The sequence below is a fragment of the Equus quagga genome, chromosome 14 (genome assembly GCF_021613505.1).
Source record: "Equus quagga isolate Etosha38 chromosome 14, UCLA_HA_Equagga_1.0, whole genome shotgun sequence".
NCBI lineage: Eukaryota > Metazoa > Chordata > Mammalia > Perissodactyla > Equidae > Equus > Equus quagga.
Window position 1 is genome coordinate 71,487,694 of NC_060280.1, and position 13,070 is coordinate 71,500,763.

Genomic DNA, 13,070 nt, shown 5'->3' on the forward strand with positions numbered 1-13,070 from the left:
AAATATAATGATGACATTTTGGAAATCTGAGTAAATAGTCTACAAGGATTCTTTGTACTACTTTTTCAACTTTTTTGAAAGATTGAAATTATGTCTAAATTTAAAAAGTCAATTGGATGAAGTTTCTAGGAGCACTTTATCAGAATATAAAAGGTAGAAATTATTTCTTTCGTATAATTGAAAGCTTTTACATGCTTTATGTTCAGAGAGATCAAAGTTCAAATTCAATAAAGATGCCCTGTTACAATAAAATGATTAATTATATTTTATTTAGTACATTTACTGTTATGATCAGTTGTCTGGAAATTAAGCAATGTTATATAGCATCAAGATCATCTATAAATTTCTCAATTGGCATTTATAAGTTTGTGAAGCAGAAAAAGAACTGATTCGCAAATCAGAAGATCTGGATTTTACTTTTGATTGTCCCATTAACTAAAGAAATTTCTGAATCCAGGTTCTGAGCCTGTAAACCTGGCCCTTGTGTCAAAGGTGAAGGAAGAGAAGACAGAACTAGCTGGAATTACATTTTAATATATGTTAGATGAGAACTGTTGGGGTAAAATTCAGTGACTTCCTAAATCATACTTTACAAGTGTTTATTATTTTTTAGTCTTTCCATCTGTTTCTTTCTCTTTTTTTTTCTTTTTGCTGAGGAAGATTCACCCTGAGCTAACATCTTTTGCCAATCTTCCTCTATTTTGTAAGTGAGTGGCCAGAGCATGGCCACTGACAGACCAGTGGTGTAGGTCCACACTGGGACCCAAATCCATGCGGCTAAAGCAGCAGAGCGCACAGAACTTAACCACTATGCGACCAGGGCTGGCCTTCCATCTGTTTTTTGTAGTCACAAGTGGAAAAATGCTTAAAACAAAAAAGTGTGTGTGTGTGTGTGTGTGTGTGTGTGTTTAAAGAACAGAAGAGTGGAGCTTGTAAAACATATGCCTGTTTCAGATTTGCCTGCCAAAGGGGGAGCTCAGGGAAGAAAAAGTAAGTGTTTATGTTTAGGAGGATGGAAAGCAATTAGTATGAACACCGGATCGGAATACAGGTGTCAGCTTCACAATGGCTTAAGGAATAAAAGTGATGGGGCCGGCCTGGTGGCTTAGCAGTTAAGTTCGCACGCTCTGCTTCAGTGGCCTGGGGTTTTGCCAGTTCGGATCCGGGTCCAGACCTATGCACTGCTTATCAAGCCATGTTCTCTTAACTCTTTTGAAGACTTACGGAACAAAGAAATGTTTTGGGGAAGATGATGGTGCTGGGAGAGTGTCCAACCAGCATAGGAATCAGTTCAATGTCTGCTTAGTGACTCTATTAATTATATTTCATTATAAAACATAAGGAAATAGGAAAACAGACATATATTTCAAAACGTAGTGAGGTTAAGTGGTAGATTGATTCATAGCACATTTAATTTCAGGTTGCCTTGGCAACTGCAAATGAGAATTTGTCCTAAGAAATGGAGAATCAATTCTCTGTCCAGCAAAACTTTAGATTTTCTCATTTATTCTCCAGAGCCAAGGATCTCTTGGGAAATGCATTCCTCAGGGCTGATTTTACATCCTTATTCCTCAGGCTATAGACCAGTGGGTTCAACATGGGGGTTACAAGATTATTAAATATCTGAATTGTAGCACCAAGCAAGGCACTCGGATTGGGCTGTAGATAGATGATGATCACTGGCCCATAAGCACAAAGAATTGCAGTGATGTGTGCACTGCAGGTGGAGAATGCTCGTTGCCTGCCCTCTGCTGAGCGAATTTTTGATATGGAGATCCCAATTCTAGCATAAGAAACAAGGATGAGAAAAAAGCAAATGAGAGACAAAAGACCAACATTTGTAAAACCCACCCTCTGAGCTAGAGATGTATCACCACAGGCTAGAGGTAAGATTGCAGGTATGTCACAGAAGTAATAGCCCACCTCATTAGAGCCACAGTAGGACAATTGGAAGGTGAGGGAGGTTAGGGTAATGGCATGGACACAGCCACCTATCCAGGTCCCTGTGGCCAAGATGAAGCAGACCTTGTGGTTCATTATGACCATGTATCTCAAAGGATAACATATGGCAACAAAGCGGTCATAAGCCATGACTGTGTACAACAAACATTCAGTACAGCCCAGGAAATGGTAGAAGAAGAGCTGGGACACACAGCCCTGTAAAGAGATACCTTGACTCTGCCCTGAAAGGTATAATAGCATCTTGGGAACAGTTGTTGAAGAGAAACCCAGGTCAAACACGGAGAGATTTCCCAAGAAAAAATACATAGGAGTGTGAAGCCGAGAGGACAAGATGATAGCTGTAAGGATGAGCACATTTCCCAAGAGAGTACACAAATACAATAATAAAAACAGGGAAAAAAGCACCGTCTCTAGGCCCTCTGTCTCAGGGATTCCCAGCAGGATGAATTCAGTCACCATTGTGTGATTTCTCATTTTTATGGAAGAATCAACTCTTGGGTGTCTGTGAAAATAAATTTGAGGTTAAATTTAGTACACAAATTACTTGTGTTTAAATCAGTGAAATAAAGAAGGAGGAAATGATCTAGATTTTTAGAGAGTGGTGCTTCCTGTTAGAACTGTCTTGATTTGCCTGCTTCTCTCCATACTGGATGTCTCTCTGCAGTGCAGTTTCTATTTACAGATGCTCCTTATTACAATATCACCAAGAGGCCTTACATGACGAACCTCCTAGCTTCCATTCATCATATACACTGCTAAATTGCATTAATTCTGAGTGTACTTTGTGATTCTAAAAGGATAAAAATAAAGACTTGATATCTTCATAGCAAATGAGGTCCCATACAACTTTTTAAAAAATATTCACCTAAGATAACAATAACTCTCCAAAATTATTTAAGATCATAAAAACCATACTTAGAAAAGATACAGAATCTTTCCCACAGTGTCTTCCTAGGCATGAGGGTCAGCAGTGAGAAACTAGCTGAAATAAGGGCCTTAGATAACTCTTAACAAACAGAAAATTACATTAACAGGGTTGGTGTGCTCTGGATTTTAGTACATGTGAGTAACTGGTAGTCTCCATTTTCCTGAATTTGTACAATGAGTAACTGCTAGCCCCAAGTTCAGTCTCCAAAATCTGGAATTGTCTATCTAGATCCAAGTTAAGCAACTGCCCAGTTTTATGACAAGAGAAGGCACAAGGTTAGGAGTAGTAGAGGCCCCTTTCCAATTTCCATATTTTGAAAAACTTTGGTATTTTTCTACTTGTTTTAGCTTTTCCAACACAGTGAAATCTTTAAGTTATAGATAATCCTATTGCTTAAGACACTATCTCTCTCTCTCTCTTTTTTTTTTTTTTTGGTAATTATGAGGGGAGGAAGTGAGAGCCAAAATAAAGCAAAATGAAGGACAAAATTTGGGCCCTTACTTGGCAAAAAGGGAAGATAACCGGCTGGCAATGTTGACTGTTATTTTCCTTTCCTTCTCCAGCAGAAGGAAGGAGTCCTCCTCTGCCTAAATCCCCATCTCTCCATCAGCTTGAAGCTTGCAGGTAGATACCTTGAATTCTTCTCCTTTTCAATCACTTTCAAGCAGAGTGTCATAAATCTAAATGTGCTTCAGCTCTCTTACAGTAATTTCCTTTCCAACTCCAAGAAGTGCAATAATTTCCAAACACAGGAGATTTTAAATAACCTTGGTTTCCCTTTGGGTATTAATCCCCCAAGTCAGGCCTCTTACTGAGCCAGGGAGTGATTAACTACTGGGTATAATTGCACCTTAGAAATGAGAGGGAGAAGGAAACTGATTAAAGATTAAAACTTTTGTGATTTCCTTTATAAAATATACTTCAGTGGAATAATAATTGCTTTGGCACACATATCATATATGTTTACATGTATAGTTTTATATTTAATGCTTTTCATATTTATGTGTTGTTTTATAAATAAATTATGTTATTTTACTACATTGAACCAATACAATTGACTTACTGCAAGCACCAGTAACTGGAGTAGTTGAGAGAATTAAATAAATGTATGAAAAAGCAGCTCATTGAATGGTGGGAACTAGGGCAAGTCCAGGTGTCTCAGCAGTGAGAATTTATGGAGCAGCCTCAGGGGCACTGCCATCACATGATTCAGCCTCAGTTGCCTATGACTCTGTGCACTCTAGTTCAAGATTTAAATCTGATTTCCTTGGCTGGGTCACATGCCTACCCTTGTGTCGAGGGTGTACAGTGGAATGGAGATGGGAAGTTCTCCAAAGGTGAAAGGCCCATTCCCAAGAGAAAGGGGGAAGAAATATGCTGAGAAGCCAAAAAGAATTTTAAGCTATCACTTGAAGCATCTGCCCTAGACTACTTTGTATCTGTTCAAGCTTCTAAGTTAAATGCCTTGCATACTCAAAAAAAATTCTGGGGGAGTGGGGATTACCAAATCCCTCATTGCATGCAATCATTCATTTGCTTATTTATGCATACATGGATTCATTTATTCCAACATATCATGACTACCAATAATAACATGCAGTACATTAATTATTTGCCAGGAGAGCCAGAAAGGTCAGGAGGGGGTTGATAGTCATAATCCCTCTGCTCAAACGACTCAGAGTATATCTTGGAGGAAAAGAGTGCATTACAGTCTTATTTAAACCTCAAAAGACTTTGATGAAGTCTTCTATAGATGAGGAAAATTAGGATCAAAGAACTTAAATAACTTGCCACAATTCATGAGGTTTACTCTGAAAGAAAATGGGATTTGGCCTCTTCTTTAGGACTTACTTTTTTTTTCTTGAGGAAGATTAGCCCTGAGCTAACATCCACTGCCAATCCTCCTCTTTTTTGTTGTTGAGGAAGATTGGCCCTGAGATAACATCCTTGCCCATTTTCCTCTACTTTATATGTGGGACACCTGCCACAGCACGGCTTGATGAGTGTTGCATAAGGTAGGTCCACACCCAGAATCTGAATCTGTAAACTGTGGGCTGCTGAAGCGGAACATGCGAACTTAACTGCTGCGTCACCGGGCTGACCCCTCTTCTTTAGGACTTTTGGACATAAAGTTTCGAATCATCAAGCTTCAGTGTTTAAGGAGTTATACTATTCCAAATACGTCTGGAATTTTGATTTAAAAAGTAGACAATGTTTTTATTGCACAGTTAACTAATGATAAAAGAATATAAAAGTTAATAGCTCTATCATCCCATTTATTCTTGATTATTTTTAATGTTTTGAAGCATGCTGACTGACTTGAAAAATAGTCTGTACAGATAAAAAAGATGACAAATACTCTTTTGACCACTCAGTAAAATACCATTAGATTTACCTTGTTTTGGTAAAACTTTATTCAGGTAAAAAATGTCATGGATTATCTTAGATGTTCAACCCAAACATTTTAGAATCAAGGTGGCATGTGCTAAACTAATATCATGGTCACAGTGAAAACACAAATCTTCTACATTCGCAAAAGGTCAGGTGTTTCCAGTGATGAAACTTCTTACCAAACAAAGAGTGATCAGATCATAATAGGACACATTAGTAAAATAACTCAGCAAGTTTTCTTATTTTTACTTGTAATTTCCTCCAGAAAATGTATAGATATTCCAGACTTATCATAAGCAACAAAAGTATAATTACAAGTTGTATTTTATCTGTATTTTTCAGCAAAATTTCAACTTGTTTTTTTGTATAAAAATAAATTATTTTAAGCCACTAAGTTTTGTAGTTGTATTTTATGTAGCGATAGATAACTGAAATACTAATTCTTGGCCTTGAAGTTGAACTTGTAAAAGCAGCTTTAATTTATCCTTTTGTTTTTAACAGATTTATCGAAGTACAGTTGACAAATAAAAATTGCATATAGTTAAGAAGTACAACATGAAGTTTTGATATTTGTATACAGTGTGAAATGATCACCACAGTCAGGCCAATTAACACACACATCACCTCACAGAGTGAACTTTTTTTATGTGTGTTGTGAAAAACGCTTAAAACTTACCCTCTTTCCAAATTTCAGGTATTCAATACAGTATTGTATTGTTAACTAGAGTGGCCACGCTATATGTTAGATCTCTAGAACTTCTTCATCTTGCATAACTAAAACTTTGTAGTTAAGTTGTTTGTGTAAAATGTAGATTCTAGGTGTGTCTTGAATATATAATATATTTGTATTTAGTAAAATATAATTATTTAAATTATATTGTAATTTATTTTACTTTTTTTTTTACATTTTACTCAGCAAACCCATATTTTTAGGATTTTTTATTTTCTTCAACAGATGGAAGTCACATTAAAGAAGTGATCATAAAAAAGGCATTCCACTCTTTTGGAAATTCAGCTTTCCCTCCTGTGACTGGGCATATAAATCAGGTGGCTCCTGTACTACAGGTCCTGCTGTGTCCAGTTCGGCCAGGAAAGAGAAAGATTCTTCCCTGGACTCATTTTAAGCCACATTTTCCACTAAGTTTAGCAGAGAACCCTGTAATGGGGGATATTAAAAACTTGCTGATCTTTTAGTCCTTGGTTTGCTAGTGAATCCCGTTTTCGTTCTTTATTAGGTAGAACCCAAGAATGCACTAAAAGTCTTAGGCACCAACCCCATATCGACAGTCGTTCCAATAGGGCATGAATGAAATTCCAATAAAGAGTAACAGGATTGCTAGCAAACACTTGAGGTGGTGATAATGAATTTATAGTGTTGCTAAACTGCCCGGGTTGTGATTTTTCTCTAAGAAAGCCGAGCAGTATGGGTGCAGAAAGCAGGCAGGTGGGTTTCCTGAAGACTGGGCAGTGAGACATAATGGAGGAAAAGAGTTGAGTAATTTGGAACTAGTTACAATAATGGTCAAAAAATCTAAACTAGATAAGAAGCTAAGTAAGACAAGAAAAGGTTGAGAAAAGGAGAGAAAGTGATGTGAATGAATTAGAAGTTTCAATGAGCTCATTTATTCATTCTTCAAAAATTTATTAGCAGCTTCTGTGATGTGCCCAAACTGCTATGTTCTGATGAAGAGAAATTAGCCATAGTCTCTGCCCGCGAAGAGTTTACAGTCTAGTAGGAGAAACACATTAATCAAATAATCATATACATGCTATAATTATTTAATGTAGTAAATGCTAAGAAGAAAAGTTCAATGGACTGAAAGTTGTAATGAGAGCATATTTGTATCCTAATTCGTTCACTCATGTTCCTTTCATGTCAGCAAATATGTACTCACATCACGATTTGTGTGGCTGGATGGTCTTCCTGGAAGGTCCAGGGGGACTTCCCTGAGAAAATGTTATCCCAGCTGAGATCTGAAGAGTGAGCAAGAGTGCAGTGAGGGCAAGGCAGAAAACATGCTAGGCAGGAGCAAAAGCACGTGCAAAGGCTTTGCAAAGGAGCACAGCACATTTGATGAACTCCAGGAAAGAGAGGAAAAGAATTGAGAGATAAAGCTTGAGATGCCGAAAAGCAAACACTTACTTAGGGCCCAGTTGGTCACTTTTAAGGTTATGATCTCTATATCAGGAGTTTTAAGAAACTTTAAGAGGGTTTAAAGACAATTGTAGTTGAGTGTATTGTGGGAGAGATGGATATGAAGAGATAATTCTAGCTATAGTGGGGAGAGTGGTTGGAGGGAGTTAGAATACATTGAGGGGGGCAAATAAGGAAAGATCACTGGACTCTAGAATTTTGAGATGCTTGGTCAAGAAAAAAGGAGAAAATATAATCACTAGGTCAGAGAAATGCTACTGGGAATGTATGTGGAATAATTCCCTACTGATGACATCAGAACAGAACTTTATATTTTGCTTTTTAAGTTTCTATACCTGAATGTACACTGAGACCCAGCTTTGATTCTAATAATCATGTAAGGCACTCAAACAGATTTCTTCTGAGACTACCTAGAAGATGAGGAGCAACAAATGATAGTAGCAAAATGAGGATGAGAATAATAGAACACAAATCTGTGGAGTTAGAACATTTTATTAAGAATTAGTTTAGGCATAATATATAAACAACATAATACATATTACCCCATTGGGTTTAAAAATTACTGTCCAGTTTTTCCTCCCAAGTAATTGTTGTGGACTTTTTTTCCCCCTTAAAACTTCCCGGTTCAGATAATCAGCCTCACTTGATCCTATACTGAAACGCCCATTTTTTCCTCTTGAAATAGCTTTTTACAAAAATAGATGTTACAATCTCATTGCAAAATCATAAAAGCAACACAAAAAATATATTGTGAAAGTAAAAGCCACCTAAAATTGGATTATCCATTTTTGACATTTGGATTAGCACTCTTTCCATCATCCGTTTGTACATGTGTACATGTATATGAAGATTAAAAAAAATGTGGTAGAAGTATTCACAATCCGTTTACTGCTTCCACCTGCTATGAAATCTCTTTCTTTGACTGCCATACTCTCTCCGCTTTTATTTTGTAAAATTGACGTATTGGGTAAGGAGAGTACTAGAGAAGTTAGGAAGGAAAGATAAAAATGGAGAAGGCAGAGAGTGACGTGTGGAAAATTAAAAAAATATATATGAGTTACAGTTGGCTAAAAGAAGGGATTTTTGTGGGCTTGAAGACAGAAATAAGAAATAATGTGGGCTTGCTCTCATGTGTCAGAGATATAAAAAGGAATAAAAGCTGGGGTAAGAATTTTGGGTATGTGTGTTTAAAAGGTCAAATATTTATTTTCAAAGTTTCAGCAAAATTGCTATATTGACTATAGCTGCACGAGGATCTGAGAGGGTATCCTAATTCTATTCACATACAAATTGTGTGACTTAGGGAAATTTACCACACATCCCTAAACCTTGCTCCCCTTCTGTAGAATGATCTCATCGTTTCTATGTAGATCAATTAGATAATATATGTAAAGCAATTGCAAAGTAGTTGGAAGGAGAAAGGACTGGATAAATGGTAACTCTAGGCAAATCCCCTGAAGGCTAACAGGCTACCTTTCTCAAAGTCTTCTCTGCCACACCTACTGAGGTATTTAACAATTAAACAGTGACTTCAGAGGATTCAACAACAGACATGGTTATAAGAAAAAGGAGAGAACTAGCAAACTCAAAAACCACAGGCTGTGTGAAAACTGGATAAGCAGCCTTATTTTTAAATTGTGGTAAAATACACAAAGCATAAAATTTACTATGTTAACCATTTTTAAGTGGACAGTTCAACAGTGTTAAGAATATTCAAACTGTTGTGCAAACAATATCCAGAACTTTATCTTGCAAAACTTCAACTCTGTATCCATTAAACAATTACTTATTCTCCCCTCCCCAAGGCCCTGCAACCACCATCTTACCTTCTTTTTCTATGAATTTGAGTACTCTAAAAACCTCATATAACTGAAACAATACAGAATTTGTCTTTTTGTGACTGGTTTATTTCACTTACCATATCGTCCTCAAGGTTCTTCCACATTGTAGCATGTGTCAGGATTTCCTTCCTTTTTCAGTCTGAATAATGTTCTATGTATGTATATACCACATTTTGTTTATCCATTCATCATCAATGGAATCTTGGATTACTTCCACCTACTGGCTATTATGAATAATGCTACTCTAAAAATACTGTGAACATGAATACCTCTTCAAGACCCTGCTTCCAATTCTTTTGTATATATACCAAGAAGTGGAATTGCTGAGTCATATGGTAATTCTGTTTCTAAATTTTTTGAGGATGCATCATACTATTTGCCATAGTGGTTGTGCCATTTTAGGCTCCCATCTACAGTGCACAAGTGTTCCGATTTCTCCAAATCCTAGCCAATACTTATTATTTTTTAAAGGTAACAGCTATCCTAATGAATGTGAGATATCTCCGTGTGAATTTGACTTGCATTCACTAGTTATTAGTGATATTGAGCATCTTTTCATAGGCTTGTTGGCCATTTGTATGTCTTCTTTGGAGAAACATCTAAGTACTTTGCCCATTCTTCAATCAAGTTATGTTCTCATTGCTGTTGATAGAGTAAGGTTTTAACAAGGTGTGAGTACACGTGTTTAAAATGAAATAATATGACAGTATTTTAGGTGCTTTGCCAAATATTTAGATATAGGAAAGATTTAAACTGTTTTAAACATTGTTTTTCAATGCCAGACAGTCGTTATAACACTGATTTAGAGGTGGCCAAAAAAGTGGTTGGAGTTCATTCAGATTTCAATTTTCCTTAAATGTGGATATATGTTTAAATTCGTGCATGTTGTTCTGTATCCTAGTTATTTCACTCATGTTCCTCTTTTTATGTGAATAAATATGCAGTTGTATTCTAATTTGAAAGGCTAGGTAGTATCCATTCATTCATTCAAAAAACTTACATGAGATGCTTACTATGTGACTGGGCTATGTCCTGCAGACACAACAGTGAATAAGGCAAACGTGGTCTCTCCTCTTATGGAATTTTCCGTCATATAGAAAAGAAATCTATTGAACGTGTTTAAGTATTAGTGTGATGAACACCTGTTCATAAACACTGACCAGATATTATAGCATGTGGGTTCTTCTGCCAATATCCAGCATTAGTAAGACAGCAAATTTATGCTAGAATGTCTTGAATCCAGCATAGTGCCTAGCAGAGGGATTCCCAAGGTATGGAAATAAGTTTGTGTGTGATCTTAGATATTACTAGTCAGGTTGAGAGAGGTCATATAACCCCTATATTGCACCTCAAACCATTTATCTATGCTTAAATGGGTTTCATTCTGTACTTTTTGTATCATGCCTTTTGAAGAGGAAGGAATTTGTGTTATTAGGATTTTCACTTTTTTGTTGTGTTTTAGTGGTTTCAAATAAGATGGAAACTTTTCAGAGTAAAAATGGAATACAAAAACTGCAAATCACTGAAAACTATAAACCATTGTCGAAAGAAATTGAAGAAGACACAAAGAAATGGAAAGATATTCCATGTTCTTAGATTGAAAGAATTAACTTAGTTAAAATATCCATACTTCCTAGCAATCTACAGATTCAATACAATTCCTATCAAAGTTCCAATGATATTTTTCACAGATATAGAACAAAGAATCCTAAAATTTATATGGGACAACAAAAGATCCCAAATAGCCAAAGGAATCCTGAGAAAAAAAGAACAAAGTTCGAAGTATCACACGCTCTGATTTCAAAATATACTACAAAGCTACAGTAATCAAAACAGCATGGTACTGGCACAAAAATAGACACACAGATCAATGGAACAGTATCAAGAACCCAGAATTAATCCCACACATCTATGGACAGCTAATCCTCAATAAAGGAGTCAAAAATTTACAATGGAGAAAGGAAAGTCTCTTCAATAAATCATGTTGGGAAAACTGGAGAGCTACATGCAAAAGAATGAAAGCAGACCATTATCTTATACCACACACAAAAATTCACTCAAAATGGATTAAAGACTTGAATGTAAGACTTGAAACCATAAAACTTCTAGAAGAAAACACAGGCAGTACACTCTTTGAGATCAGCTCAAACTGCACATTTTCAAATACCATGCATGACTAGGCAAGGGAAACAAAAGAAATAATAAACAATAGGACTACATCAAGTAAAAACATTATACACAGCAAAGGAAACAATCAACAAACAAAAAGACAACCTAACAATTGGGAGAAGATATTTGCCATCCATATATCAGGTAAGGGGTTAATATCCAAAATATATAAAGAACTCATACATCTCAACAACAAAAAAAACAAAGAACTCAATTAAAAAATGGGCAAAAGACATTTTTCCAAAGAAGATGTATACAGATGGCCAACAGGCACATGAAAAGATGTTCAACATCACTAATTATTAAGTAAATGCAAATGAAAACTACAATAAGATATCACTTTACCTGTCAGAATAGCTATAATTAACAAGACAAAAATTAGCAATCATTGGAGAGGATGTGGAGAAATGGGAACCCTCATATACTGCTGGTGGGAATGCAAACTGGTGCAGCCACTCTGGAAAACAGTATGGAGATTTCTCAAAAATTAAAAATAGATATACCATGTGATCCAGCCATCCCACTAATGGGTATTTATCCAAAAAAACTTGAAATCAGCAATTCAAAGATATTTATTCATCCCTATGTTCACTGCAGCATTAGTCACAATAACTAGACATGAATGCAACACAAGTGCCCTTCAGCTGATGATTGGATAAGAAGGTGTGGTGTATATATATATATATATTATATATATATATATATATATATATATGCAATGGGATACTACTCAGCCATAAAAAACACAAAATCGTCCCATTTGCAACAACATGGATGGACCTTGAGGGTATGATGTTAAGCAAAATAAACCAGACAGAGAAAGAGAAACACCACATGATTTCACTCATATGTGGAAGATAAACACATTGACAAAGAGAAAAGATTAGTGGTTACCAGAGGTAATTTCAAGATTGCTAAAAATAGAAGATTTCTATTTGGGATAAAAGACCAGGAACTCTGTAAATATAGAAGGGAAATCTAGATAGTTGTATCAGTGACCAATATAGTACAAACAGTGCATCCAGTACATAAGTAGACAACTGTTTACTTTCAAAAATCTTGGAGGTCAAAGCAAAAAATAGAGTTAAAATATAGTTTTTGTTCATAAATGTGAATAAAGCCATCCTTATTGATATTCAAGCATTTTGGTCTGTTATTTTCTAATGTAAGAATTTCATTGTATGATACTATATTGTATAACAGATTGTGAATATTTTAAGTGATTTTTTAAATAGAGAATGTCTACAAAGGGAAAGAAAGAGCTTTTTATAAAGCTTTGATTTAACTTGCCTGAAATAAAATATAAGAGGATTATACTGTATAGAAATTCTGGAAAATATTTATATATGGGATAGAAGAAAATCACTTCTCTGATGATTTACTTGATAGAACATAAAAAATAAGAATAGGCTATTATCCTTCCTCTTAGATTATAACCATTAAATGGTTGCTTAAACTCGGCTCTGACAAGCATTGCACACGAAAAAAAATTAAAAATTCATTAAATTTTCATTAAAAATTAAGATTTGGTAATTAAAATATTCCTTAAAAGTATAATGTTTATGCTGGTAGTTTAATTTAATTATAAATAAAAAAGGAGCTAGTCTTATCTGGCCTTTCTCAA

At 35.6% G+C, this 13,070-nt stretch overlaps 1 protein-coding gene across 1 annotated transcript; it reads right to left on the reverse strand.

The window, feature by feature from the left end:
• Positions 1-1,500: 1,500 nt before the first annotated feature.
• Positions 1,501-2,439, reverse strand: LOC124225789 (putative olfactory receptor 10D4). Its single transcript, XM_046638451.1, has one exon. The coding sequence runs from the start codon at positions 2,434-2,436 to the stop codon at positions 1,501-1,503; it is 936 nt and encodes a 311-aa protein (XP_046494407.1). The 5' UTR covers positions 2,437-2,439.
• Between the last annotated feature and the right edge of the window lie 10,631 nt (positions 2,440-13,070).

What these genes read in the sequence shown, in the direction of transcription:
- LOC124225789 (XM_046638451.1), bottom strand. Translation starts at nt 2,436, where the DNA reads ATGAGAAATCACACAATGGTGACTGAATTCATCCTGCTGGGAATCCCT.